Genomic DNA, 26,808 nt, shown 5'->3' on the forward strand with positions numbered 1-26,808 from the left:
TCACTGACTAGCCCGGAACTCACTATATAGACCAGGCTGGTCTTAAATTCACAGAAATATACCTGCATCTACTTCCCAGTGCTGGGACTGAAGGCTTGTGTTACCATACCCTGCTAGTTTCTATGCCTTGCCTCTTGGGGGAGTTGGAGGGAATCTGCTTCTGAGCCTTTATTTGGGGTGTTGCCTGCTGAGCCACTGCATTTGCTATAGGTTAGTTACTGTCACATGCACTCAAGCTGCGCACGTAACAGAAATGCCTGAACTTATTCAAGTAAGTCCTGCTTCTGTTCTATCTAGTTAGGAAATTGCAAGGGTTTAACATCCTCACTAAATAGAGAAATGAGTATTTTCTTATTTTTGTGTCTAGGGAAATAGTTTAAATAAAATTTGCTTGAAGTGTTCACAGAGTGCGATTCTTCCCAGCCTTCTGCCAGGTCACTGTTTTTTTTTTTTCTTTTTGTTTTTTTTTAAAAACATCTTAGGGGCTGGAGAGATGTCTCAGCAGTTAAGAGCACTTCCAAAAGACCTGGGTTCAATTCTCAGCACCCACATGACAGTTCATAACTGTCTTTAACTCCCCTTCCAGGGGATCTGACACCCTCATACAGACATACATGCAGGCAAAACCCCAATGTACATTAAATAAATAAATCTAAAAAAACAAAAACCCAGCCATCTTAGGCGGTTTAAGCGCATAAGTCAGCAGTATTATACAACAGGCTTCCAGAACTTTTATCTGGTTAATCTGAAACTGTACTTGTTAGACACAGTGTTCCTCCTTGCTTTTTTTTTTTTTTTTTTTTTTGGTTTTTCGAGACAGGGTTTCTCTGTAGCTTTGGAGCCTGTCCTGGAACTCTCTCTGTAGACTTGCCTGACTTTGAATTTACAGATCCACGTGCCTCTTCCTCCTGGGTGCTGGGATTGAAGGTGTGCACCACTGCTGGGCCTTGTAAATCTGTTTGTAAAGGTTTTTTTTTTTTTTTTTTTTTTTTTTGGTTTTTTCGAGACAGGGTTTCTCTGTGGCTTTGGAGCCTGTCCTGGGACTAGCTCTTGTAGACCAGGCTGGCCTCGAACTCTCAGAGATCCGCCTGCCTCTGCCTCCCGAGTGCTGGGATTAAAGGCGTGCGCCACCACCGCCCGGCTTGTAAAGGTTTTTCTTACAGTAGAGGTCTGGGGACTGGGGAGATAGCTTAGTGGTTTAGAGTACTGACTGTTGTTTCAGAGGACCTGGGTTCAATTCCCAGCACCCACATGGCAGCTAACAACTGTAACTCTTAAGATCTGTGTAACACCCTCACATGCATGCAGGCAAAGCACCAATGTACATATTTTAAAAAATAGAGGTTCTTGTTAGTTGTGTGGAAATGCGAGTGATTAGAATACTCTGCCTTCATGGGGTTGCCCATAGCCCATCTGTCACATGGTGAATGGCTGTCTAACCTGACCCCACATGCACACACTGTGTTTAACTCTTCTGTGGCTTGATTGCTCTGTACATTTGAAGTAGGAATATATTTTAATTGACCAGGTAATCTCTCATTAACCCTGAACCTGAAGCTTTAATTGAAAGTAAAAGGCAGAGGAAAGGGAAATGCCGTAGTGTGAGTATGGTGCGAGAAAGGGTATTTTTGGATTTGACAGTGAGTCTTTTTTAAAACGTGGCTTCTGTTGTGCTGGGATTATAAGCATATGTCACCATGCCTGTCTGTTTCTTAATCCTAACATTCCTAAAGCAGTGACTAAAGAAGGAAGACCCTGTCTTTCTATCAACACCATATTGTAAAGGAGTAGGAAGGCTTGTATTATATGGTGAGATACTTCACTGCAGCACAAAAATAGGATTGCTAATGAATTTAATGTTTGCTGTAGTCTCAGGTCTGTTGAAAGACTTTTCTATAGTATATACTGTTGTGCCCAGAGCCTGGACCCCAAAACCACCAAGAAACCAGATCCAATGCAAAAATTACAAGTTAACTCAGGTCCTCCATTCGACACAGTGGGGAACCCCTAGCTGCAGTGGGGGCAGGGCATATATTGGGGGTAGAGCCATGTGAGGGGGTCATCTGGGGGTCTGCTAGTTGCATAGTAACAGTCTCAGGATTGGCGCATCTCCAGGCTGGGGGAACCTGTGCTGAGGTGTTGGTCAGTTGCAGCTGAGGAAAGGTTGCTATATCTGGAGGCCATGGAGGGGTTGGGTTACTGCATTCTGCCATTATCAGTAATTATCACATCCAGAGCCCACCAGCTAACTTCTGATTGGTTCCTTACCACATGGAGGATACCTGGCAGTTCCTTTCCAGTAATTAGAGCAAGGTTGGGGAAAGCCAGGGGCTCAGCACATCCTGCTTAGTCTGGGGCCTACATCTTGCTGGGCTTTTTCTGCAGCCTATCATGGCTACCAAAAGGGGGAGGGGAGGGAGAGGGCAAGAGGGGGAGCACTGGGTGAGGGTCTGGGCCCTTCAATACTAGCATTGCTTTTTGCCTTTCCTGTGTATCCAGGTGAGTCACAGGACATGGTGCCATCTCCTCTGGACGCTAGAGTATGCAATTCTAGATTTTTGTATATAGTAACCTTGATTGTGGTGCAGAGAGACAGAAAGGAATGATTCTTGTGGTCCCAGCTGGTAATGACTGTGTTGTCTTCATTCTCAGGTGAGCAATGGCAGGTGCTGGTGAGCGCAAAGGCAAGAAGGATGACAATGGCATCGGCACAGCCATTGATTTTGTGCTCTCCAATGCCCGGCTGGTGCTGGGTGTGGGTGGAGCAGCCATGTTGGGCATTGCTACCCTGGCGGTTAAGCGGGTAAGTGTGTGCAGTCTGGTCCCAGGATGGGAGGTCACGGTGAGTTGCTCCAAGCCAGACAACCAGTGTTTGATCCCAGGACCCCAAAAAGAAGGAAAAGAAGGAAAGAAATGACCCCAAAAAGTTATCCTATGCCATTCACACACGTGCTGTGGTATGTGCACATGCATACACATATACCCACGTACAAAATAAAAAATGTCTGAACTAGAAAAAATTGTCTGATCTTGATGGCATAAATATCTCTAGAAAGAAATATACCACATATTAACAGTTTTCTATGGGTTGTGGCATTGTGGATAAATTATTTCTTGATAATTAATATTTAATATTTAATTTGTCCTGAGATTTTCTGCTTGGAGCAGTATATTCTATAGTCTAGACTAAAACAAAATTATTTTGAAAAATTTGGCTGAGGAGAGAGCAGGATGTCTATCTTCAGGTCCTACCATTTGTGTTGTGGACCAGCCAGGATCGAATTAAAAATGAGTGATTTTTGTTTGTTTGTTTGTTTGTTTTTGAGAGGGTTTTTCTGTGTAGCTCTGGCTGTCCTGGAACTCACTCTGGCCTCGAATGCACAGAGATTCACCTGCCTCTGCTTCCCAAGTGCTGGGATAAAAATTGTATCCCAATACTGCCCATCAAAAATGGGTGATGTTGCAAAAGACTAAGATTTTTCTTCAGAAGTGTGCCCACTGCCACGCTGTGGAAAAGGAAGGGAAACATAAGACTGGACCAAAACCTTCGTGGTCTGCCTGGGCGGAAGACAGTGCAGGCTGCTGGCTTCTTTTACACAGATGTTGGCAAGGGCAAATGCATCATCACTTTGGAAGGGGATACCCTGATGGAGTCTTTGGAGAATCCCAAAAAGTACATACCTGAAACAAAAGTGATCTTTGCTGGAATTAAGAAGGAATAAAGGGCAAACCTGATAGTTTAATCTTTAAAAGGCTATCAGTGAGTAACACTACTACCTTACTTATTACAAAACAGATGTTTGGTGTTTTTTTTTTTTTATGTGAACCATAATATTTTTTTTAGACTAGGCTGGCCTTAACTCACAGATCTGCCTGCCTCTGCCTCGAAGTGCTGGGATTAAAGGCGTGTGCCACCACCACCTAGTATGTATACCATAATTTAATTCATACACCAGAATTCAGATCATGAATGGTTAACTCTGATTTTGTTCAGACAGTCCTGATTTAAGTAAAATTGACTTGTAGTAAAGTAGGAAAAAAATTGTCTGGGGATGTATTTCAGTGGTAGAGTGTTTACCCAGCATGTACAAGGACCTGGGTTGCATCCCCAGTACCACCATCAACAAAAACAACAAAAAACTTTTGAATTTAATAGGGGAGGAGAAGTGTCGGGAAGGAGGCAGAAGGAGGAGGGCTGGTATATGTCCTGGGTCCTCTCTGGTGTTGCAGATGTATGATCGGGCAATCAGTGCCCCTACCAGCCCCACCCGCCTGAGCCATTCAGGAAAGAGGAGCTGGGAAGAGCCAAATTGGATGGGCTCCCCTCGACTATTGAACAAGGACATGAAGACAGGCCTGAGCCGGTCTCTGCAGACTCTTCCCACAGACTCCTCTGCCTTTGACACAGGTAAGAAACTCCTTAACTTTCTGGGACTGCTTCTGGACTTAGAGCTGCTTTGGTGGAGAGACATTTCTCAGCATGGAATGTCAGGCAACTTGCCCTTTGTGCCAAGTCCTTTTCCTTCCTGGGACTAGGACTTTTGTGGACTAAGCAAGCTTGGGCAGTGCTCACATGCCTCTCTCTCTTGCCTTGGCAGATACATTCTGCCCACCCCGGCCCAAACCATTCCCCAGGAGGGGCCAGGTAGACTTGAAGAAGTCACGACTCCGCATGTCCCTGCAGGAGAAACTTCTTTCTTACTACCGGAACCGGGCAGCCATCCCTGCTGGAGAGCAGGCTCGGGCCAAGCAAGCTGCGGTGGACATATGTGCTGAGCTCCGGAGCTTCCTGCGGGCCAAGCTGCCTGATATGCCACTTCGGGACATGTATTTAAGTGGCAGCCTCTATGATGATCTGCAGGTAACATAGTTCTTATGAAGGGTGGGGCTGGGCATAGATAGATACTTCTCAGTATTGTGGTCGTTCAAGAAAGTCCTTGTGTCTGGGATTCAACTGGAGAGCTGCTTGCTTGTAAATCCATCCCACGACAGAATTTATTTCTTTGCTCTGTCCTTTCTCACCTTTTTAGTCACATACTTAGACTTTTAAAGAAGCTATAGGGGCTGAGGATATGGCTCAGTTGGTATAACCTAGTTGTATTAGGCCCTGGGTTCAATCCCAGCATTTCATAAAATAGGCATCGTGACACAGGCCTGTTATCACAGCTCTCAAGAGGCAAAAGGATCAGAAGATTAGGGTCAGCCTCAGCTGTGTAGTTTGAGGACATCCTACCTCAAAAACAAAACAAAAATCAAAACCCTGAACCAGGGTAGTGGTAAAAAAACCTCCTTTATTGTATTCTTGTCTTGTTTTCTGTGTGATGATTGTATCATTGGTTTGCATTACTGTTGGCAAGTGCAAGATGTTAGATCTGTGTTGTAAGTAGCATATATCTTATGACTAGTAAAGCCCTCTAAAACCTTTTTAAATCCTGGGGCCAATGAGATTACTCAGCAGGTAAAGGTGCTTGTCACCAAATCTGATGACCTGAGTTCAGTCCCTGAGTTGTATGTACATGGTGAAAGGAGAGAACTGACTTCTGTAAGTTACCGCTGACCTCCACATGCCATGACACATTACATGTGTGCATGTGCACACACTAAGTGTAATAAAACATTAAAAACATAACCAACACTTCTTAATTCTTCTCTGGCAGGTGGTGACAGCTGACCACATCCAACTCATTGTCCCTCTTGTGCTGGAGCAGAACCTGTGGTCAGGTATACCTGGCGAGGACACCATCATGAATGTTCCTGGATTCTTCTTGGTCCGTCGTGAGAACCCAGAGTACTTTCCTCGTGGTAGCAGTTATTGGGACCGCTGTGTTGTAGGTGGCTACCTCTCCCCAAAGACAGTGGCAGACACATTTGAGAAGGTAGTGGCAGGCTCTATCAACTGGCCAGCCATAGGGTCCCTCTTGGACTATGTGATCCGACCAGCACCACCCCCAGAGGCCCTGACACTAGAAGTGCAGTATGAGAGGGACAAACATCTTGTCATTGACTTCCTGCCATCAGTGACCCTTGGTGACACTGTCTTGGTGGCCAGACCACACCGCCTAGCTCAGTACGACAACATGTGGCGGCTGAGCTTGCGTCCTGCTGAGACGGCACGCTTAAGGGCTTTGGACCAGGCTGACTCAGGCTGCCGATCTCTGTGCCTCAAGATACTCAAGGCCATATGCAAGTCCACTCCAGCTCTGGGCCACCTTACTGCCAGCCAACTAACCAATGTCATTCTCCACTTGGCCCAGGAGGAGGCCGACTGGTCTTCAGACATGCTGGCTGACCGCTTTCTGCAGGCCCTGAGGGGACTCATCAGCTACTTGGAGGCTGGAGTCTTGCCCAGTGCTCTGAACCCCAAGGTGAACCTATTTGCAGAGCTCACCCCTCAAGAAATAGACGAATTGGGATATACTCTCTACTGCTCGTTGTCTGAGCCAGAGGTGCTGCTGCAGACGTAGGGCAGGTGAAGGCTGGAGTGGGCGTCGGGTGATCAGGCCCAAAGTCTCCGTTAGAATCACTTGGCTACATGGTTGGTGCCTCACAGGGTCCCTAGGTGCCTCCTGTTTTGCTGGTCATTGTCCTGGTCAGTTCATGCTGATTAGAACGACATCCCTTTGGTTTTCCCACCTAACCCTATTTTTGTTACCAAACACTGTGCTCCCTATTGCCGCCTTGCTCTAGGCTGAGTTTTCTGGAACGAACAGAGAAGGTGGAGTGCTGGCCTCAGCTGTTGGGTGTTTTGTTTTTTTGCCCGAAAATTCTTGCTTTTTTGTCCGCTCTGCACTGTTCTGCCCTTTGGCCTCTTATTTGCTGTCTTCTCTGTCTTTCCTTTTCTTGGTCACACCTGTTTGCTCTCGCCCCTGGAGCACATCTGCCTACTGAAGATGTCACCTGTGGTCTGTCACAGAAGGCTGAGTGCATGTTTCCAAGCTGAGTTCTGCAGAGTAATGAGACAGCACAGTATTTAGGTTTCCGGGGAAGCTGGCGGAAAGTCTCTGCCCTGGCAAATCAGCCTTTGGTTCTGCTTCCTGGAAAGCAAGCTCCTCTCCCCTCCCCCAAGCAGCTCCTGTTTATCTGTGCTAAGAATTTTTCACCTGGGAATGGTGCATATAGGAAGAGCCAATGCAATTATTTTATTGGAGATTGTGTTTTTTTTTTTAATGGCTATCAGTGGGAGCACAGGGGGAGGGGCTCTGTTCCCTCTGTCTGTTTCTGTCACAGGGAGTGGGGAAGCTTGGGGGCTTCACTGACAGCACCTCCAAGGGTGCTGGTTTCCTTTATTGCCAACAGAAAAAGGCCTTGCTGTAGCAGTAGAGGCTAAGGGAAAGCAATAGGAGGCTGAGTGTCAGCTGAAACCCAGTAACCAGGTTTTCTTTTCGACAGGCTCTACCTTCTTAAATGTTGTCTTAGAGCAAGAACACACCCAGGGCCAATACCCCCCACCTGACTCCTGTCTCCATTGACCTAGAGAGTGTTTGCTGAACACTGTAGGTACCTCCACAGGCCAGAGGGCACATGAACATGCCAGCCCTTGTCCCTCACCTGTCTCCTGGGGAGATTGGTGCTACCTAGGAAGAGGGTACATAGATAAGACATGCAGAAAAGAGTTGGGGCTTCCCACATTGCTGCTAATATCCCTATTTATGGCCATGTAATTGTATCCTAGGGGTGAGGGGAAGGGAAGTGGTCAGTATATCCGTTCATGACAAAAAGCTGACAGTAACTCTGGTTCTGATTTGCCCATCTAGCATTTTGTTCTCCCATGGAGTCTTTCTATTTTAACTCTGCTACCTCTCCATCAGTGTGATTCTGGTGATGCACTCTGCAGCTGTGTTGGCCCTTCCTTATGAGGGTGACGCGAAGTGACTATAAATAGCACTGACTCTTCAGCAGCCCACTTGAAATGAGGGTAGAGATAGATAACTTGCCATTCCCCCCTCCCATTAGGTTAGGAGGTCCTTTCTGCCTCTTCTCCCATATATATGACTCCTTCAGGAGTTTCTCTTTGATTTGTCTAAGACAGTATGAGAAACTTGAAAATGATAAAGCCAAGAACCTTAACTGAAACACGATGCCCCGGCTGTTTATAATGAAATGGGAGCTGAAGACCATGTTGCCTAGGTCAGACTGAGTAGGTGTAGAAGGGCTGGCATTGAGGGGTCCAAGGTTCTAGCTGGTGCCTGTTGTTGGGGTGGGAGGTTGATAGACTGCTGCAAGACCAGGTTTTGTTTAGGTAGATTTGGACTTCTATCATAAGTATTATAAGAGTTTCCCAAGCTGTCATCTATGAACTGATTCCATTGAAGATACCGGGAAGAGTGCAAATGAAACCCCAAATAATCACAGCCACATGTCATTTGTGAATTTAAGAAAACAGTGAATTTATCTCCTGTCTTTAGGAGCAGCTTCGACTTTGGACTGTGCTTTGCAAAACCAAAATCTTGACTTGGCCATCTTATACATCTTATATGCGAGAGCCTCTTAGAAGTCCTCAGAACAAGGAGAAGTGGGAACAGCTCTGTCCTGAGGGTTTGTTGATTAGCTGAGCAGGCCTTCCTCTTTGCTGTTATTTTCTTTGTCATAAAGTGGAAGGCAGCCAGATGCTCTGGGATGCTCCCATGGAAGAAGAAATATTCTGCCCCTCCTTCTCTGTTGAAAAGACCCAGTGGCTGTGCCACCTCTGCCTTTCTCTTGAGTAACTCCCAAAACTACATGCCGAAGACAGTACTCCTCACCTTAATAACCAAGCAAGTTCTAAAGTTTATTTTGTTTCTTCTCTGTTGCCCTTTCTCAGAAACGGAATTCAGGATAGCAGTATTTTTTTCATATTAGCAGTTGAGACTTTTTTTAAAAAATAAATGATGGAAAAACTGTTGGGAGACCCATCGTCTCCTTGGGCGTTTCCCTGGCTGATTTTACTCCATTGTAATCCTCCAAAGAGCTCAGATGGTTAAGGTGAATCAGCTTCTGGAACAAGGGCCCAGGGGTGCTCCATGTGCTTATAGGACTGAGAGCACTGGCTACAACTCTAGCTTTTTTTGCTTAAAAGCTCAAGGCTAAGGTAAATGTGGAGGCACCTGGGATTAGAGTTGACCCTTGCACCAGGTTGGGAGGTTGTAAGCCTCTTAGACTTATAAATGGCCAAAATACCAGGATGTAGGTTCAGTATTTAACTGCAGACTGGGGGTCAGATTGGTGTTAACTTTTATTTTGACCACCTAGTCTTTAAACTCTTGGTCTCTGAGGCCAGGTCCACAACCTGCCTTCTTGCCTGCCCTTCCAAGGTGGTCAGTGTGTCAAGCTGGTAGAATGGGATCAATCACCAGTCTTTGTGTCCTGTCTTAGCTGGGTCCATATAGGAGCAGCTTAGCTTTGAGGCCCAGAGACCCTTTATTCCTTTTTCTCCTTGAAGGAGCAAATTCTACTGGGGAAAACATCTTCTGCAGCATGGGAAGAAGAAAATAAAACTCCTTTCCAACAACTCTGGTGTGTGTATGCAGTATGAAGTATTTTCTTACATGGATGCTAGGCGAGGTCCATTTTCAGCTTTAAAGCATCTGGCTTGGATCTCTGTAGTAGACTGGGGACAAAGAAGCCATTAGACATTCTCCTGTAGTGTCAAATCAGGGTGTTTCTTAACCTTCTGCATGGCCTTATGTCAGGAGCCTTCCTAGAGTAAAGGGAGGACATAGTTAACGCTTTTGGTGAAAGGACTAGACACTTTCTGTATGTCTACACATGCACTCTTTGGGGATGAGAAACACCCCATTATGTAGGCCTTGTGTATTCTGGGTGTTGTATTTTTTGCTTCATTTTGTTTATTGAGACGGTTTTATTTTGTAGCTCTGGCTGTCCTGGAACTTGCTCTGTAGACCAGGCTGGCCTCAAACTCAGAGATCTGCTTGCTTCTGCCTACTGAGTGCTGGGATTAAAGATGGGCACCACCACCACCTGACTTTTTAGTTTTTAAAACTAAATTCTAATTAAAAAAAATATTTATTATGTATACAATGTTCTGTCTGCATGTATGCCTGAAGGCCAGAAGAGGGCACCAGACCTCATTACAGATGGTTGTGAGCCACCATGTGGTTGCTGGGAATTGAACTCAGGACCTTTGGAAGAGCAGGCAATGCTCCTAACCGCTGAGCCATCTCTCAGCCCCCTTCTAATTTTTAAAAAAGACTTATGTGTATGGGTGCCTTGCCTGCATGTGTATGTATGTGTACCACATGTGCGTGCCTGGTGCCCACAGAGTTAAAAGGGCATCAGATTCCCTGAAACTGGAGTTAGGGATGAATGTGAGCCACCTAGTCTTCATGTGGTGCTGGGTCTGAACCTGGGTCCTCTGGAAGAGTAGCAAATGCTCTTAGCCCTTGAGCCATCTCTCTAGCTCCCGATTCCAGTTGTTTATAGTTGGCTTAGTCACAGTCAATAATAATAGTAAAACATCCTCTGAGGAAGCAGGAAGAATGAATCCTGGAGGTGGGGACTTGGGAAGTAGGTCAGGGTCAGAAGTATTGAGTTTTAATAACAATAGCAATAATTACCTGTTTCTTTTGGCCTCTCTTAGCTCAGGTTGACCTTGAACGTTGGTACACTTCAGACCTGAGTGCTAGGATTGTGTGTGCTAGAGTACGTGGCTTGCAAGTAATTACTGAGCAGTTAAGTGGGAGGCATTGTGCCAGTTGCTTTACGCATTTCTTAGGACAAGTAGGGACAACTTCCTTTTGCAGATAAGGAACCAGGCTCAGAGTGGATGTCACTTAGCCAAATCAAATGCCCCAGCCAATAAATGACAGAGCCAGCCCTTTCAGAAGTGGTATTTGTGTGAGAGTCACTTCAAGAGAAGTGGAGACTCAAGATTTTTGCCTTTAAGGGGCTGGAGTGTGGAAGAGGGACTCTCAGCACTCCCAAAACAGCACCCTTTTATGGAGGGTTGGCTTTGATTAGGACTTGGGTTTCATCACTTAGCATGGAACAAGCGGCTGCCCACACACCTGGATGACTTCTTGGGAAGGTTAGGTCTGGAAGTACTTAGGAGTTAATCAAAACTACCCTGGGTCCTTGCCGGGCGATGGTGGCGCACGCCTTTAATCCCAGCACTCGGGAGGCAGAGGCAGGCGGATCTCTGTGAGTTCGAGACCAGCCTGGTCTACAGAGCTAGTTCCAGGACAGGCTCCAAAGCCACAGAGAAACCCTGTCTCGAAAAAACAAAAAACAAAACAAAAAAAAAAAACTACCCTGGGGCTTGAGAGCCATTTGAATTAAACATGATCTTAAGACAACGGACACTGTATAAACCAGCAGCAAGCACCCCTATGACGGCAGGAATGGGAAGGTTTAGGCCTGAAGTTAGGCATATTTTTCCAACTACAGGGTTCGGAGGAAAGTTGCAGAGCTAGAGGAACTAGAGTATCTCCCAATGAGGTTCCAATGTGAGCGCCCTGCTCAAAGGGCGTTCCTTGGACAGGAGTCTGAAAGCCTGCACCAGGTATCTCTCCACAAGGCCTCTAGAGGCAGGAAACCTGCCCATTTGGTCCTGAGAACACAAAATATGGGCAAGGAGGGCTTCGGGCTCAAGGGTCACGCCTGGTGAACTGGTTGCTGCGTGCCAGACCAAAGCTTCCCAGGAGCGATGCTTGAGCCAGCCCCTGCAGCAGGGCCACCCATAACAAGAGCCTGTTTGGCTGCCGGAACCTCTGGTAGCTCCGCCCTCCCCGCACAGACCTAATGCTCCTACAGCGCACAGGTTCGAAGCCAATAGGAGCCTGAGGTTTACATGACTCGCCACGCTTGGGCCAATCAGCTCGACGAGCGCTCCATTGGCATCTCGCGTGATAACTAGGCAGCTTCGGTTTTGACCGTAATAGCTTTGGCTCAGTGCTCTCCCCGCCCTGTGAACTAACACCGGCCGGAAGTTCGGTGCCCAGAGATCCCTCCGCGCCGACACGTGACTTCGGTGTAAACCTGTAGTGTACTTTTCTCCGTTCATGGGGTCTTCAGAATGATCTGATAACTCCACAGCTACTTCCCGAGCACTGTGGAGGCGGGATGGGGAGGGCCAGGACGCCAATGGGATGCTGTTGGGTGGGTCTACGGCCGGACCACGTGATCACGGCGGGAGGATGTGCGGCGTGCTGCGTCCCTCGCGTCACATATAAGAGGCGGGTGCAGGGCGTGTCGCCGCCATTTCTGCTTGCTCTCCGATAAATGAGCATCTGTACGCTGTTGCGCCTTTCCTCACCCCCTCCCGCAGGGTCTGCGGCCACCATGGCGTATTAGAGGCAGCAGTGCCTGCGGCAGCGTTGGCCTTTGCAGCGGCGGCAGCAGCACCAGGCTCTGCAGCGGCAGCCCCCACCGGCTTAAGCCATGGCGTGAGTACTGGGCCGGTTGCGCAGGGCGTGTGCTTTATTGGGGCTGGGCGCGGTTGCAGCCGTGGCGCGTTTGATCACCATAAGCGGCTTTACGAGCGACTGGACGCGTCGGTTTTGTTTGCGTGGCCGCGAGACGCCGGCACTGGCAGGCGGCGGGGTTGGATGGGGGAAGCACTGCCTTCAGTGCTGCTGCTTTGCTTCCCTTTTCGTCTCGTAGCTCAACGGCCGCGAGCTCGCCGGGGTCCCGGTGACATCCTGCAAACGTGGCGCAGCCAAGATGGCGGCAGGGCGGGGGTGTGAGTCATGGGGGCGGGGCGCGACGCGACGTCGATGGCTGTTTTAGGAGGCAAGGACAAGCTGCTTCCTCTGGGGCGTCCGGCGAGGCAAGGCTGAGCCTCCATCTTGTGCAACCTGAGCCGGCGGCTGGGGAGGCTTACACAATGGTCTTGGGCCCACGTGCTGCCCATTACGAGTCTTCTGGGATTTGGCTATCCTGCATTTTAGATAGAAAGATGATGGGGGTTGCTTTTGGATTCTTATGCAGGCTCTTCACGGAATCCAGCAGCAGCGTTGCTGTAACGGACAAAGATACCTTCGATTTAAGCACATTCTTCGATTCCAACAAAGCCTTACAACATGACCGAGATGAGCTTCCTGAACAGCGAAGTGTTGGCGGGGGACTTGATGTCCCCCTTCGACCAGTCGGGTTTGGGGGCTGAGGAAAGCCTAGGTCTTTTAGATGACTACCTGGAGGTGGCCAAGCACTTCAAACCTCATGGGTTCTCCAGCGACAAGGCTAAGGCGGGCTCCTCCGAATGGCTGGCTGTGGATGGGTTGGTCAGTGCCTCAGACACCGGCAAGGGTGAGTGGGCCACCACCTGCTCCCGGGTGCTCATTTCACGTGTGGGTCTGGTATTCTAATGGCTTTCTTCTGCCTTGAGTATGTGGCCTGAGTCATTAACTGTTTTTGTTGTTTTTTTTTTTCTTCAGAGGATGCTTTCTCCGGAACAGATTGGATGTTGGAGAAAATGGATCTTAAAGAGTTTGACTTCGATGCTCTGTTTCGTTTTGATGACCTGGAAACCATGCCAGATGAGCTTTTGGCCACGTTTGATGATACATGCGATCTCTTTGCCCCTCTAGTCCAAGAGACTAATAAGGAGCCCATGACAGTGAACCCAATTGGCCATCTCCCAGAAAGTGCAACAAAAATCGACCAGGTTGCCCCCTTTGCATTCTTGCAGCCTTTTCCCTGTTCCTCAGGGATCCTGTCTTCCACTCCAGATCATTCCTTCAGTTTAGAGCTAGGCAGTGAAGTTGATATCTCTGAAGGAGACAGGAAGCCTGACTCTGCTGCTTCTATTACTGTAATCCCTCAGTGTGTAAAGGATGAAGACACCCCCTCAGATAATGACAGTGGTATCTGTATGAGCCCTGAGTCCTACCTGGGCTCTCCCCAGCATAGCCCTTCCACCACCAGGGGATCACCAAACATTACCTCTCCAGGTGTTCCCCGTGGGTCTCCTCGACCTAAACCTTATGACCCCCCTGGAGTTACTTTGACAGCTAAGGTGAAAATTGAAAAGTTGGATAAGAAGCTGAAAAAAATGGAGCAAAACAAGACAGCAGCCACTAGATACCGCCAGAAGAAGCGGGCAGAGCAGGAAGCCCTCACTGGCGAGTGTAAAGAGCTAGAAAAGAAGAACGAAGCTCTGAAAGAGAAGGCAGATTCTCTTGCCAAAGAGATCCAGTATCTAAAAGATTTGATAGAAGAGGTCCGTAAGGCAAGGGAGAAGAAGAGAGTTCCCTAGTAGGGTAGCCAGGTGCTTTGTACTTGTACATAGTCTTGTGCTGAAGCTGTGTTTGCTGTAATAAATTATTTTGTAGTAAAGTACCAGTGCAGGTTTGCTGTGTCATTCTCTTTCTAATAGACTTTTTGTGTGTAGGGTGCATAGTAGACTTCGTACTTCACACAGGCCTAAGTTTAAGGCAAAGCTGAGCTATGTGCTAGCTGGGGGATCTGGGTTACTGAGAGGAACCAACCACCTGAGCACCATCTGTTCATAATTGGCTTTATGCCAGACGTCTGCCATGTAGGTACCTAGATAGGGTGGAATAGTACTTGAGCACACAAGCTGATAAGATTTCTCTAAGCTTCTACAGTTCAGGAGACCTTAGGAAACCTGTTGAGGGCTGATAAGTCTGATTACTGAAGAAGGAATAGAGCTGGTGTTGCTCACTGAGATGGTGGGGGCTGTTTGCACCTGCATACTGTATTAGTGCTGGGGTGGTTGGTTAAGCAGTGGGTAAGCACACGAATTGAGGCAGGAAGTGGATGGGAAGCTAGGACTCTAGCTTTGCTTCCTAAGTCTAAAGTGGATTAAGGCCTGCAGGACTTAGCATGTGCCAGCAGATTTCATCTGAGTGCTAGCTGTTAATGGATGTAGTCTTGTATCTGATGTAGGCTGAGACAGGGAGTTCATAAGACCACGGGCTTCCCAGCTTCATACTAAGTAGGGATCCACCCATGTATAGTCTTTGGCTAGTGGAAGGTATAGAAATACCTTGCCTTTGTTTCTACTTTGGGCTTTAAAGGTCCAGAGTGGTCACCCACCCCATCTGAACAGCTAAATTCAATTAATGGCTAAAAGATTTTTCAAAGAATGGTATTGAGTCAGCCATGAGCATTTTTACTGAGTAGCATGTTAAAACTGTCCTGGTTACTCGACTTTCACTTGATTTTTTGTTGGGTTTTAAGATAGGGTCCCAGAACTCGACTATGTGGAAAAGGCAAGTTTCAAATTCAAGAGAACCTTAGTGCTAGATGAGGTGCAGGGACACCTTGCTGAAGAAATTCAGGATTTCTAAAGGTCTGGCTGGGGGTGGGAACAACTTGTCTACAACTAAAGCAAAGAGCATGTGTTATCAGTAGAGGCAGAAAGCTTGATTCATTCATGTGTACACAATGTCAGTTTAGCTGATTATGGTGTGCATCTATTTTGGCTCTGGAGAGGCTATGGCCGGATCACAGGTTTGGGGCTAGCTTGAGTTATGAGGCCCTAGCTAAAGAAAAAAAGCCACCCATAAAAGGATCAGTTAACTACACTGCTTAGGCTTGGTTTCAGTGGGGTTGGGGAGTGGCATGGGAGTGGGGCAGAAACCGCCCTCATTGGCGCGGCTGGCTTTAATTTAACCCTCACTTTAGTCCTGTTATTTCAGCCCCACCCCCCATGAGCTATAAAAAAAACTATAGTCACCCTCAGCATTGATGCATTTGGCCAAGGGGCAGCTTAATCCAGCCTAGAACATGGTAGTGGGAGGAAGGCACTGAGAAGAGGGAGTGGGACAGTGACTACCCTCACTTGGCAGCAATTCCTTCCATTTCCTATGGCTGCTACCCTATCACGGCTAATGTCATGTCAGTCCTTCCAGGTGACCCTGGCAATGCTTTAAAAAGGGTCTTAGATGATCCAAGGATGATCTTGAATTGTTGCTTTCCCAGTTTCCACCTTCCAAGTGCTAGGGTTATAGACATGCACCACCACACTTGACCTGCTTAAAGAGGGACCAGGAAGACAGCCAAGATCTAGCCACCCTGACCATGGTGACTGAAGTCCCTGCCAGGTATTGACAAAATGGGTGGAAGCAGTGCTTGCTCTCTAGTCACTTGGCAGAGGATGGCCACTGGTGACTGCCCATTATGCATAAACATTGACAGATGTATACAGGGTCAACAGCCCAGCTTTTGTGGAACTTGACTTTTCCTAAGGGAAACAAAGGGACACCAAAGGTGTGTGAACTGCCTGGCAGTCTGGGTGGAGGACCTGCTCCTGGAGGACCATGCCGTGGGAGAGAACAAGGTGGGGTCTGGGTGTGGGTAGGAAGATGACGAAGCAGTAGCCCTATGTCTGCAGATGAGGAAGTGGGAGCAGGCCTTTGGGCTCACACTTTTATGCAGGCAGGAGCTGGGCTGTCTTGGCCATTGAGGTGGTGGATGTAGGGTTTGGAGACAGAAGAGCCCAGGAAGAGAGTAAGCTGGTGAGGTGAGACCCCAGTGCTGAGCCCCTCTCCAGGCACTCTGGGATGGGCACGGGATCTTGGCCAGGGTGGATCGCAGGTAAATGCTCAAAACCACCACGAAGTGACAACTTGAGAGACAGGCCAGCTCAGGCTTGGGGGCTTCTCAGGGCAGACGGCTGGGCCTCCTGACTAGGTCTTTAAGAATGGGGAAACTGTGTGTATGAAAAGGGAGAGCTCTCCAACCCACCTATCCAGAACCTCATCAGCTCCAGCTGGGCCTTGGGTTGAGACCTCCCTAACCCCCAAGTCAGATCACTCTAGGCAAGGCTGATGTCCTGGTGGTTGACCTTGTGAGTCCCCAAGACCAGCACATGGCAGTCCAGCTCCAGTCTCTCTTGCTGTGCAGATGACCCAGCCCACAGCAGGAGACACAGGAAGCATGTGGAATGGGGGTGTAGATCATCAAACTTTGTATCTATCTGGGATGCCTTAGTTGGGGTAGGCCTCCCTTTGCTAGGCCCCTTTGGCCTGAATGTAACAACTGGTATCCTCTTATAGGGCCAATGGGGATAATGGTCAGCACTACATTCTTCGAGTGTCTAACCTTTTCTTCTTGGCAGCAAGTTGAGGACTTATACCAGGAAAGGTACAGGATCTCTGGCGATATCCTCTAGGTGATCATTGACCACAGGTGTGAACTCCCTAGAAAGGGGCCCTGGAGTCCTTTATCACCTCCCTCCAAGAATAAGCATGGAGCTGTTTGCTGAGTGGCTTATTTAAGATGGAGGAAATGAGTCCCAAGGCCACTTGGCAAAATTTAGCAAAAAGGAAGGGACAGAGGGTCTGCAGACTAGCACCCATGTCCCTTCGAACCCACATCACAGAGGACCCAGAGCTCCCAATCACAAGCTTACAGTCACAACACCTTCCTTCCCTCCTGTTCCTGCCTGCTCTGACCCAGATGGATGGCCAAGCCTCTCACTAGGCAGAGGCCACATGGAGGCTGTGGGTAGTTCTGTGTCCCCATGTTGAGATGCGGCACTGAACCCAGCTCTCTTACTGAGGACAAAGCCCAACCATTTGTCTTGTCAGAGACCCATCAATACCCTCCCTCTACTATTCTCCCTGGGGTTCAGGAGCCACATGACCCGAGGAACCCCTGGGCTTAAAATGGAGAGGCGGGCCCAGGGCAGAAGATGTTTGTGAAGGCCATCAGTTTTCTCCTTTAGGAATCCATCTATCTCCACTGAAGGGGCTCCTGGTCTCTGTGGCAGGAGAGTAGCTGTCTGTGCCATTCTTTCCACAGTGTGTTCTTTCCACATGACCTTTCCTTTGCCTCCTATGTCTGGCACTGTGTTGGCTGGAAAAGGGCCAGTTTGCCCTGAGGTGGCACAAGCCTAGCTTTCACTGATGTCCTTGGCTGGGGTACAGACTTAAATGTCAATCTGTTTGCTCAGGATGACTCCTGAAACCATGACCTATGCCCCCATCCCATGCTGACCCCAAGCCCCAGGGGGGCTGAGGCAGCTCCACTTCTAGATTCCCAGACTTACTTCCTGGGCAAGGCTAGCAGCTAGTGGCTATGCCCACTGAGGAGGGCATCACTGGTGGAAGGGATTTATGCTGGGCCTAAACTGGGGAGCTTCTGACATGGAGCACCTTCATCCACACTGAGATGGGAGACGTGCTGTAGTCCCATCAACAGCACATGCGCGCACACACACAAAACCGGAACCCACATTTGTTCAAATCCATTTACTTGAACTCAACAGCCAACTTGAAGTTCTTGGAGGTATGGTCTGAGAGGGCCACACACCTGGCCCTATTTCACAGCAGATAGCCCCAGGGTCCTGTCCTGGTCAAAGATAGCAGGTCAGAATCTTTTCTGGCAGGGTATACACGGCAGAAATCCACTTCAATCTGAGTGCAAATCTGCCTCAGGGCTTGCAGCTCCAGTCCAGTGTCTAGGGCTTCCTAAGTCAGGCTGGATTGCACTGCCACCTGCTGGTCGCCCATGTGCACTGCACAGCCACAGAGACAGCAGAGATATGGCAGTCAAAGGACGTTAGCTGCCGAAATATTCCCTCTGGAACTTCTGGAAGTCTTCTTCAGTGAACACAGTGCCCTCAGCCTTCTTCTTCTTTGTCGTCTTGGCCACTATCCGATCACAAGCTTTACGGCCCTGGTTCTGCTGCAAAATCTGGAAAGGTTCCGGAGTGAGGGCACAGAATTTCCATTTTTGGAAGCACAGATGGAAACCCTTGAGATCACAGGGACTTAGGGCTCAGGGCAGGGCTGGACCAACTCCACACTGTATTTAGTGAGACAGATCCAAATAGATCCTGAAGAAGAGCCTCAGCTATCACCCCTGGGTCCCTTCCTATAGCTTGCACCCCTAAACAAACCTGCTGGGTCATAGACTCTGGCACGGTGCTTCTCACGCTGGTCATAAACTTCAGGTTTGCTTTGAGGTGGTCTCGACTCTGTCGTTTCTGGTACTCAGCTGTGGGTGGCAGGCAGAGCATGTCATTTCAGACTCAACACACTATAGAAGCCTTCTGGGTCCCTTCCCTAAGTCATTTCAACAGTCTGGGCTCTTTCCAGCCAAATCTGCTTTTCCCATAGGTCCTGCTGAAAATCCCCACCTACTGGATGGCTTTCAGTTAGTCATGTGACTCAGCCACTTACTCAACAATTATGTCTTAAGCCAGGCATGCTGGCTTACAGCTGTGATCCATCCAGCACTTGGGAGGCTGAGACAGGAAGACAGCTTCTAGCTACACAGTAAGTACCAGATCAGATAGGGTTATGTAGCAAGGCTGTTTAAAAACAACACACCAAAAACCCATCACCAACAACAAATAAAAACAGATATGCCCTGAGTACAACTGTGTATCAGGTTCTAGAGTTGTAAAAGACAGAACACACAAGGACTCCTGGTCTCACTTTCCAGGAAAAGGACTGAGAAGCGTGGTAATGAGTATCTTAGAGGGCTATCCATGGCTATCCGTTCCTTGGAAGTGGGTGGTCAAAGTCTCACTCTGTATAGTCTGGAGACCAGGTTGGCCTCAAATTCAGGATTCTCCTGCCTTGTTCTCCTGAATGCAGTCCAGTCAGGGTTATCCATCATGCAAAAAGTTGAGCAGGAACAGAAAAGGAGCATACAGAAGTGGAGAGTTGCAATTTTGAACAAAGTCCTAAGACAGTCTCACCAAAAAAGACTGGAAAGTCAAAGTGGTCAAACATCTAGAGTAGCGGTTTTTAACCTTCCTAATGCTGAGACCCTTTAATACAGTTTCCCATGCTGTGGTGACCCCTAACCATAAACTTATTTTGTTGCTACCTCATAACTGTAATTTTGTTACTGTTATGAATGTAATATAATTATCTGTGTTTTCTAATGGTCTTAGGTGGTCCCTGTAAAAGCGTCATTTGACGCCCAGGGGTTGAGATTGACAGGTTGAGAATGCTCACCTAGCGCATCTGGAGACAGATGGAAACAGTGTTAAAACCTTCAAGAGGAAGACCAGAGGTGGTGGCCCACACCAATCCCAGCACTTGGGAGGCAGAGGCAGGTGGATCTCTGTGAGTTTGAGGCCAGCCTGGTCTACAAAGTGAGTTCCAGGATAGCCAGAGGTGTTACATAGAGAAACCTGTCTCAAAAAAAAAAAAAAAAAAAAAAAAAAGAAAAGAAAACTCAAAAAGCTGAAATTAGACAGATGTGCCTGAAGACCCTGAGGGGAAGTGAGGCTGGGCTCATGTCATGCATGTGCAGCGCTCACCCTGGCTGCTTCTGAGACTAAGATGCTAAGATGACTGGGAGAGGCAAGCAGCTGAGAGCTGGGGACCAACCGTGAGCTTCTGCACAATTCAGGCAGAGATGAGGTAACTCAAACCAAGGTGGCAGCCACTGAGCTATCTCCAGACTGGACCCTGTGTTTCTTTGACCTCCACAGTCAGGTCTTGCCGTGAACTCAACCACACTGCCAGGAATGACACTGAACTTCTGGTCCTCCTGCCTCCACCTCCAAAAGTGCTGGGATTACAGGTCTGTGTCACCTCTCCCGGCTCTTTCACTTTCTCTCATTCTGTGAACAGCTACATAGCCGATAACAGCAAAGGCACGCAGCTGAGAGCCCAGACTCGGGAGTTAGACTGCCGGGTTCGAAATCTGTCCCCTCACGATTTCAACCGGCTTCTCGGGTAATGTTTGGAGCCCCGCCTCGAAGGCGCTGCCCCCGAACCCTACGAAGCACTCACCTAGCGCGGACTTGGGCACCTTTCCCTTCGCTGAGTTCCGAAGTTTAAGGGCCTGGGAGGCCTTCGCCCTGGCCCTCCGGGTCCGCTTCATCGGAGCCCCGCTCGCCTTGGCCTGGCCGCGGGCGGCACGAGAGGCTGGAGAGAAGGACACGAAGGACCGAGTCGGAGGGCGCACCTCTCCCTTCCCGCCCTCCCAGTCACTTCCCTCGGGGCCTCCCGAACAGCGCGACGTCCCAGGGCCAGCCCTCCTCACCCTCTGAGGCCGCCAGAAGCTCCAGGCCCCGCCGCAGCAACGCCGCCGACATGTTGACGAGCCCCACCCACACGCCGCGCGTTACTTCCGCCCTGGAGGTGTTCGCTCCTCGGCGGAAACCGGAGCCGAAATCCAAAGTTCCGGAGGGCGGAAGTGCCCTCTTGGGACGCAAGCTTATGGGTTTCCCCTAGCCTCCAAAGAGTGGGAACTGGAGGCGGGTGCGAGGCGCGGAAGCCACCTTTGTTTTGTCTGATTCCTACCTAACAAGCTTTTTGTGAGCCAAGCTGTGCCGTCTTCGACAGCCTCGGCTTCCAGCCTCGCTACTCAATTCTGGCCAGGGGCGAAGTATTGAATAGTCACAGTTCCTGCAAAAGAAACTGAAAGGCTAGATGCGGTTCTTCTTGTTTACTTTCGAGACAAGGACACGGTTATCCCAGGCTGGCCTTGAACTCACTGTGTAGCTGAAGATAACTTTGAACTCCTGATCCTCTTCTCTCTGCCTTCCATGGGCCTGCATTCCAGACCTAAATCACTTTGCCAGGTTTAGACAGTTTCTCATGAACTTCAAAGCATTGCACAGATCCTGTGCACTTTGAGAATCTAGCTGAGTCACTTTGAAGACATTTGCCAGTGAGGCAAGGTGGCACACACTTGTAATCTTAATACTTGGGAAACTTAACTGAGAGTATGCCGTGAGTTCTAGGCCAACCTGGGCTGCATAGCAAGACTCTGTCTCAAAAAACCAAATAGATAAAGAAATAAAGACATTTGCACACTTGCAAAATAACGTACTTTGTTTTGAAAAATACAATTACTGCAAAATGCTGTTTATGTTCTTTTTTTTTTTAATATTTATTTATTATGTATATAGCATTCTGTCTGGATGTTTGCTTGCAGGCCAGAAGAGGGCACCAGATCTCATTACTGATGGTTATGAGCCATCATGTGGTTGCTGGGAATTGAACTCAGGACCTCTGGAAGAGCAACCAGTGCTCTTAACCTCTGAGCCATCTCTCCAGCCCCCCTGTTTATGTTCTTAAGCAATGAATTGGTTTGTTAAGTGGGTGAATCCGTGAACACCGCTGGGCATAATACAGCACCTATGTATAACACCAGCACTTGGGAGGCTGGGCAGGAGAACAGCAAGTTTCAGGTCAGCTTAGACTACATAACTACATACCAAGTTCTAGGTCAGCCTGGGGTCCCGAAGAGCTAGGATGTATTAATAGCATGGTGGTAGAATGCTTGGATTTAATCCCTAGTGTTGAAAAAAAGTAAACCAGGTGTTTGGTTTTTGTTTTGTTTCGTTTCGTTTTTGTTTTCTGAGACGGTTTCTCTGTGTTACCGTGCTGTACAGTGCTGGCTGTCCTGAAACTCCTTGTAGTTCAGGCTGGCCTTGAACTTATGGAGATCCTCCTGCCTCTGTCCCCTGAGTGCTGATATTAAAGGCGTGCACCACCACTACCCAGCCAATAAGTCAGTTTTTTTAAAAAAAGGTACAAATCAATAAATATTACACACAGATGTTCTTTGGGTACCTGAACTTTTTTTTTTAATGTGTAAGAATGTTTTTGCCTGTTTGTGTGTGTGTGTGTGTGTGCCTGTGTACCATAGGTATGCCTGGTGCCTGTGGGGGCTAGGAGTGAGCATCAGATCCCCTGGAACTGGAGCCATAGTTTAGGTGCTGGGAACAGAATACAGGTCCTTTGGAAGAGCAACCACTGTTCTTAACCCCTGAGCATCTCTCCTGACCTGAGCTTTTAAAGAGTGAAAAGGGCTTCTTAAACAAAAGACTTTGAAAACTCTAGTCTGTAAGTCTCTTCTTCACCATTTTGGTTTGTTTGTTTGTGCTGGTGTTCAAATGGAGGCCCCCCCCCCCCCCCCGAGTGCCAGGCAGGCTTTCTACCTCCAAACACAGAAGAGGTTCTTTTTGAATCAGGAGGAACCCCTGTCTGGTTTATTTCTCTCTTGGAGGCTCCTAACCGGCAGTTGGCATGTGGGAGCCATGCAGCACAACGTGTACTACTGCGGGTTTTGCATACCTGATGCTGTAGAATGTAGAAGAAACCACTGATTCTTCCTGGACCACCCTCGTCATCCAAACTCTACTAACTAATCCAGAAGGGAGACATTCCTAATAGCAAACACTAGCAAGGGTCAAGTTTCTGTAGTGTTTCACAAGTGTTAGCCCCATTCACTGTGGTAGGAACTGTCCCGTTTTACTGATCTGAGGGAAAGGGAATCATTCAGTTCATCCAGTGTGGCTGTTCACATCGCAACCATGTGACCATTAGGTGGCGCTGCAGTACAGCTTTCATGGGCCTCCTGGTTCACTGCTTGGGTCTTGTGCATGGACGTGAGAGGTCCAGCACTCCTGGGCTGAATCTCTGCTACTCCTGCGGTGCAGCCTTCCCAGCCACAGCCAGGTGGTCCCCTCTGGTCTTGCCTGGATGGGGAAGCTGAGGCACAGCCAACAAGTTGGACTGCCCAGGATAGAGGCTAGGTCTCTTTCCAGAAAAGCGTGCAAGTTTTGAGAGTACTGCAGAGGGTTGTGTGACCCTAGGCGAATCCACAGCAAAGAGCATCTTCATTTCCTCGTCTGTTAAATAGGGTACAGAAACAGCTTCTTTATAGGGTACCCACCTCTGACCACTGAAACAATGTTCCTGAAGCACCTTCAAGGAGAGGGGGTAATGCCTGAAACTGTTTGGGTCCACATTATAGACATAGCCTGTGCTGGCATTCTGTATCCTCCCACTCTAGCACGAGCAGATGGACAGGGTGGCTGCAGTGGGCAGGGCCACCCATGGGTGTTTGCCTCCTGTCACATTTGTCCTGAGTCCTCAAAGACTAGGTTCAGGGAGGGGCAGCTGCTTCATGCTGGTCTCCATGGGAATTGGTGGGTCGGGTCTTGAGGTCTCAAGTTGGTTCCTGTCCTGGCTGTGTGGCCTTGGGAAGTCACTTTACTGTTCTAAGCTTTAGTCTTTGCACTGGGGCCCCATCCTGGTCAGGGATGTGCTTAGCTGGGACTGTGTAAAGGAAACAGGATAATCTGCCATCCTCTAGTCCCTGCTACTTTAGAACCCCATCGCTGACTCCTTTGGTCCATTTTGGGATTAGCTTTGCCTTGGCTTCCCTCCGAGGGAGGAGTTTTCTAGAAGGCCACACAGCATTTTCCACAGAGCCAGGCCTAGAGGCCAGGGCAGCAAGTCCAGAGCAAGTGTGAACGTGAGTGAGTGTGAACAGGTTGCACGGATATGTGAGCAGAAACGAGTGTGTGCTAGCACAGGCTTGCACGAGTGCATGTGGATGTGTGTGTATGTACAGATGTGTGTGGACGCTCATAGTCTTCAACTGTGTTTCAGGTTACTTTTTTTTTTTTTTTTGAGAGAATCTTACACAGCCCAGGCTGACCACAAACTGATGCAAAACTGAGGACGACCCTGAACTTCTGAGCCTCCTGTCTCTGCCTCCTGAGTGCTGGGATTACAGACACAAGCAACTATATCTAGGTCCTTAATTTATTAAAAAAAATTTTTTTTGAGACAGGGTTTCTTTGTAGCCCTGGTTTTTCTGGAACTTGCTCTGAAGACCAGGCTGGCTTCAGACTCAGATCTGCTTGTCTCTGCCCTCCGAGTGCTGGGATTTAAGGGGAGGGTGTTGTTGCCACCTTTGTTTAAGTTTTAAAAGACTCATTATTGGAGCTGCGGAGATAGCTCAGTGAGTAGAGCGCCCACTGGGCAAGCATGAGACTGGGTTTGTCTCTGCAGCACTCATCTGAAACGTCAGGTGAGGTGTGAGTGTGCACCCCATAACCCTGGTGCCCTGACGGATGGAGACAGGAGGACCACTGGGGCCTTCGGGCGCCTGACCAGCTCCAGGTTCAGTGAGAGACCCTGTCTCAAGAGAATAAGCTGGGGATCAGTAGAGCAGGGCATTCAACATTCTCCTCCAGTGTCTGCGTGGGCATGTGCCCCAGAACGCTTGTATGTACATATGGGAGAGAGAGAGGAGAAAGAGGAGAGAGAGAGAGAGGGGGAGGATGGGGGATGGGGCAGGGAGATTCTCTTCAGATTGAGACCAGGTTGGGTTACAGAGTGAGTTTCAGGATAGCCTGGGCTACAGAGTGAGACTTGCTCCCACTCCAATAAAGTAAATGGTTTACTAAAACATATTAGTTGAACTATGGGTGGGGTTCACTGCACATCTGCATGTGTGTGTCTCTGTGTTTCTGAGGACCAGTGCTGCAGCCACTATCCGCAGACATCTTTCCTTGTCTGTGTTTTCCCTTCCTTCTCCTGGCTCTGTCCTTCCCCGTCTGCTCACTGTCCCTGACTCTTTCTCTGTATGTCTGTGACGTTCCCCGCTGAGGTCTCTACTTGCAGCCTGTCTCTGTGTGTCTCTGTCTCTCCGGATCTCTGTTGTCTCTGACTCTGTCTTTTGTGTCTCCCTCTTCCAGCTCTCTCTCCCTTCCTGGCTCTGACTTCTCCTCTGCCAGTCCCTCAGCCCCTGGCCTCTCTCCACCTTGAAATTGAAAAGCAAATGGAGTTTCCAGCTGCCTTTTCCATTGACTGCAAGTGCCCTGGTCTCCTGCTTCCTCCTTGCCACCTCAATGCCCAGCCTCCTAACCTCTCAGATCCAGGCCCAGCTTGTCAGCACTACCAGGCCACTGGCTAAGCGCTGCTGGGAGCCTGGCTCTTGCCTGCCTCCGAGACCCTCCACTCTCCATCCGGGACTTTCCTCCTTCTTGGAAGATATTACACAGCCCATGCTGTCACAGCCATGGATCTCCTCAGAGACCTGAGAACCCTGTGGTGGGGGACTGGACTGGTGGGAGACTGGATTTCCAGGGTGTGGTGCTACCGTAGGGACTTGGCTCACACACTGTGTGCTCACAAACCAGCCACCTTTTCTCTCTGGCCTCCTCTGAGAACTGGCTCTTGAGCAAGGTCCTCACCCTCTCTGGGGTTGCTGGGAGCCCCAAGCTCCTGCCTTCCCACCCTCGCTTCTGCTCCTGTCATCTGGACCCGAGCTATGACCTAAGACAGGTCCCAAACTCCATTTTCCTCATTCGTGAGTTAAATATAATAGCAGTAACTTTGGGTTACTATAAGGGTTATGCACACGGCAGTGAAAATACCACCAGGCATGGAGTAAGTGCCATACATCTGTAGGTGAATGGGTGCTATGTGGGTCAGTGGTGTATCCTGGGGGACCTGGGCACATGTCTGTGAGTGACTGCTGTGCCTCCATGCTGGTGACAGCACATGGGGAGGTCTGAGGCTATGACAGCGCTGTTTGTGAACCTAGAGCTTAGAGCGGTATTCTGATAGCCCAGCTGTATGCCTGGAAGGTTCCAACACCTTCCTGAGATTCTTGGGAGGGTTGGTGAGGGCCTGGGGAACCATCCTCCCAGGTGCAAAGTAAGGTTGCCTGCGCATGTTCAAGGCCAGGCAGGCATTTAGTTGTTAAGAAGCAACCCGCAGCTGCTGGGCAGTCAGGCAGGACAGAGGAGGGAGGGATGCTGTAGGCAAAGAGTTCTGTTCAGCTGTGATGGTGGAGGACTTTCTGGAGACAGAACCTGTTCTTCCCCTGTTTTGTTCTGTAACAGTCTCCTTAAACCCAGCCCGCTGGAGGAGGCCAATCTTTGTTCCCACAGGGCAGTCAGCCGTCTTTGTACTCTGTTAGGATCCCCATTACAGGACCCAGGAGATGGCTCAGCAGTTAAGAGCACTTTCTGCTCTTCTAGAGGACCTGAGTTCGGTTCTCAGCACCCACATCAGCTCACACCTGTCTGTAACTCTAGCTTTAGGGGACCTGATGTCCTTCTGATACCTATTCAGGTTTTTCCGGCCTTTAGGGGTGTCGCATTCACAGGCACACACACTCGGATGT

General features: G+C 48.9%; 3 protein-coding genes across 4 annotated transcripts; 2 read left to right on the forward strand and 1 right to left on the reverse strand.

Annotated features, from left to right (window-relative positions):
• Positions 1-2,659: 2,659 nt before the first annotated feature.
• Mief1 (mitochondrial elongation factor 1) lies at positions 2,660-9,487 on the forward strand. 2 transcript variants are annotated; one of them, XM_041671738.1, is made up of 4 exons: positions 2,660-2,803; positions 4,231-4,408; positions 4,599-4,861; positions 5,658-9,487. In XM_041671738.1, exons 1-4 carry the CDS (start codon positions 2,660-2,662, stop codon positions 6,462-6,464), a joined length of 1,392 nt encoding a protein of 463 aa, XP_041527672.1. In that variant the 3' UTR covers positions 6,465-9,487. The 2 variants fall into 2 exon arrangements, with proteins under 2 accessions (XP_041527672.1, XP_041527673.1); XM_041671739.1 differs by lacking the exon at positions 2,660-2,803 and having other exon boundaries at positions 4,283-4,408; positions 4,685-4,861.
• A 2,686-nt stretch (positions 9,488-12,173) lies between these two features.
• Positions 12,174-14,274, forward strand: Atf4 (activating transcription factor 4). Its single transcript, XM_041671741.1, has 3 exons — positions 12,174-12,380; positions 12,925-13,242; positions 13,371-14,274. Exons 2-3 carry the CDS (start codon positions 13,017-13,019, stop codon positions 14,189-14,191), a joined length of 1,047 nt encoding a protein of 348 aa, XP_041527675.1. The 5' UTR covers positions 12,174-12,380; positions 12,925-13,016; the 3' UTR covers positions 14,192-14,274.
• Positions 14,275-18,140: 3,866 nt separating this feature from the next.
• Positions 18,141-20,999, reverse strand: Rps19bp1 (ribosomal protein S19 binding protein 1). Its single transcript, XM_041672382.1, has 4 exons — positions 20,914-20,999; positions 20,661-20,795; positions 18,806-18,903; positions 18,141-18,600 (listed from the first exon to the last, which is right to left on the reverse strand). The coding sequence occupies exons 1-4, from the start codon at positions 20,963-20,965 to the stop codon at positions 18,466-18,468; spliced, it is 420 nt and encodes a 139-aa protein (XP_041528316.1). The 5' UTR covers positions 20,966-20,999; the 3' UTR covers positions 18,141-18,465.
• Between the last annotated feature and the right edge of the window lie 5,809 nt (positions 21,000-26,808).

Source organism: Microtus oregoni, unplaced genomic scaffold, assembly GCF_018167655.1.
Source record: "Microtus oregoni isolate MIOR12 unplaced genomic scaffold, Mior012 000022F_ref0000154, whole genome shotgun sequence".
Taxonomy (NCBI): domain Eukaryota; kingdom Metazoa; phylum Chordata; class Mammalia; order Rodentia; family Cricetidae; genus Microtus; species Microtus oregoni.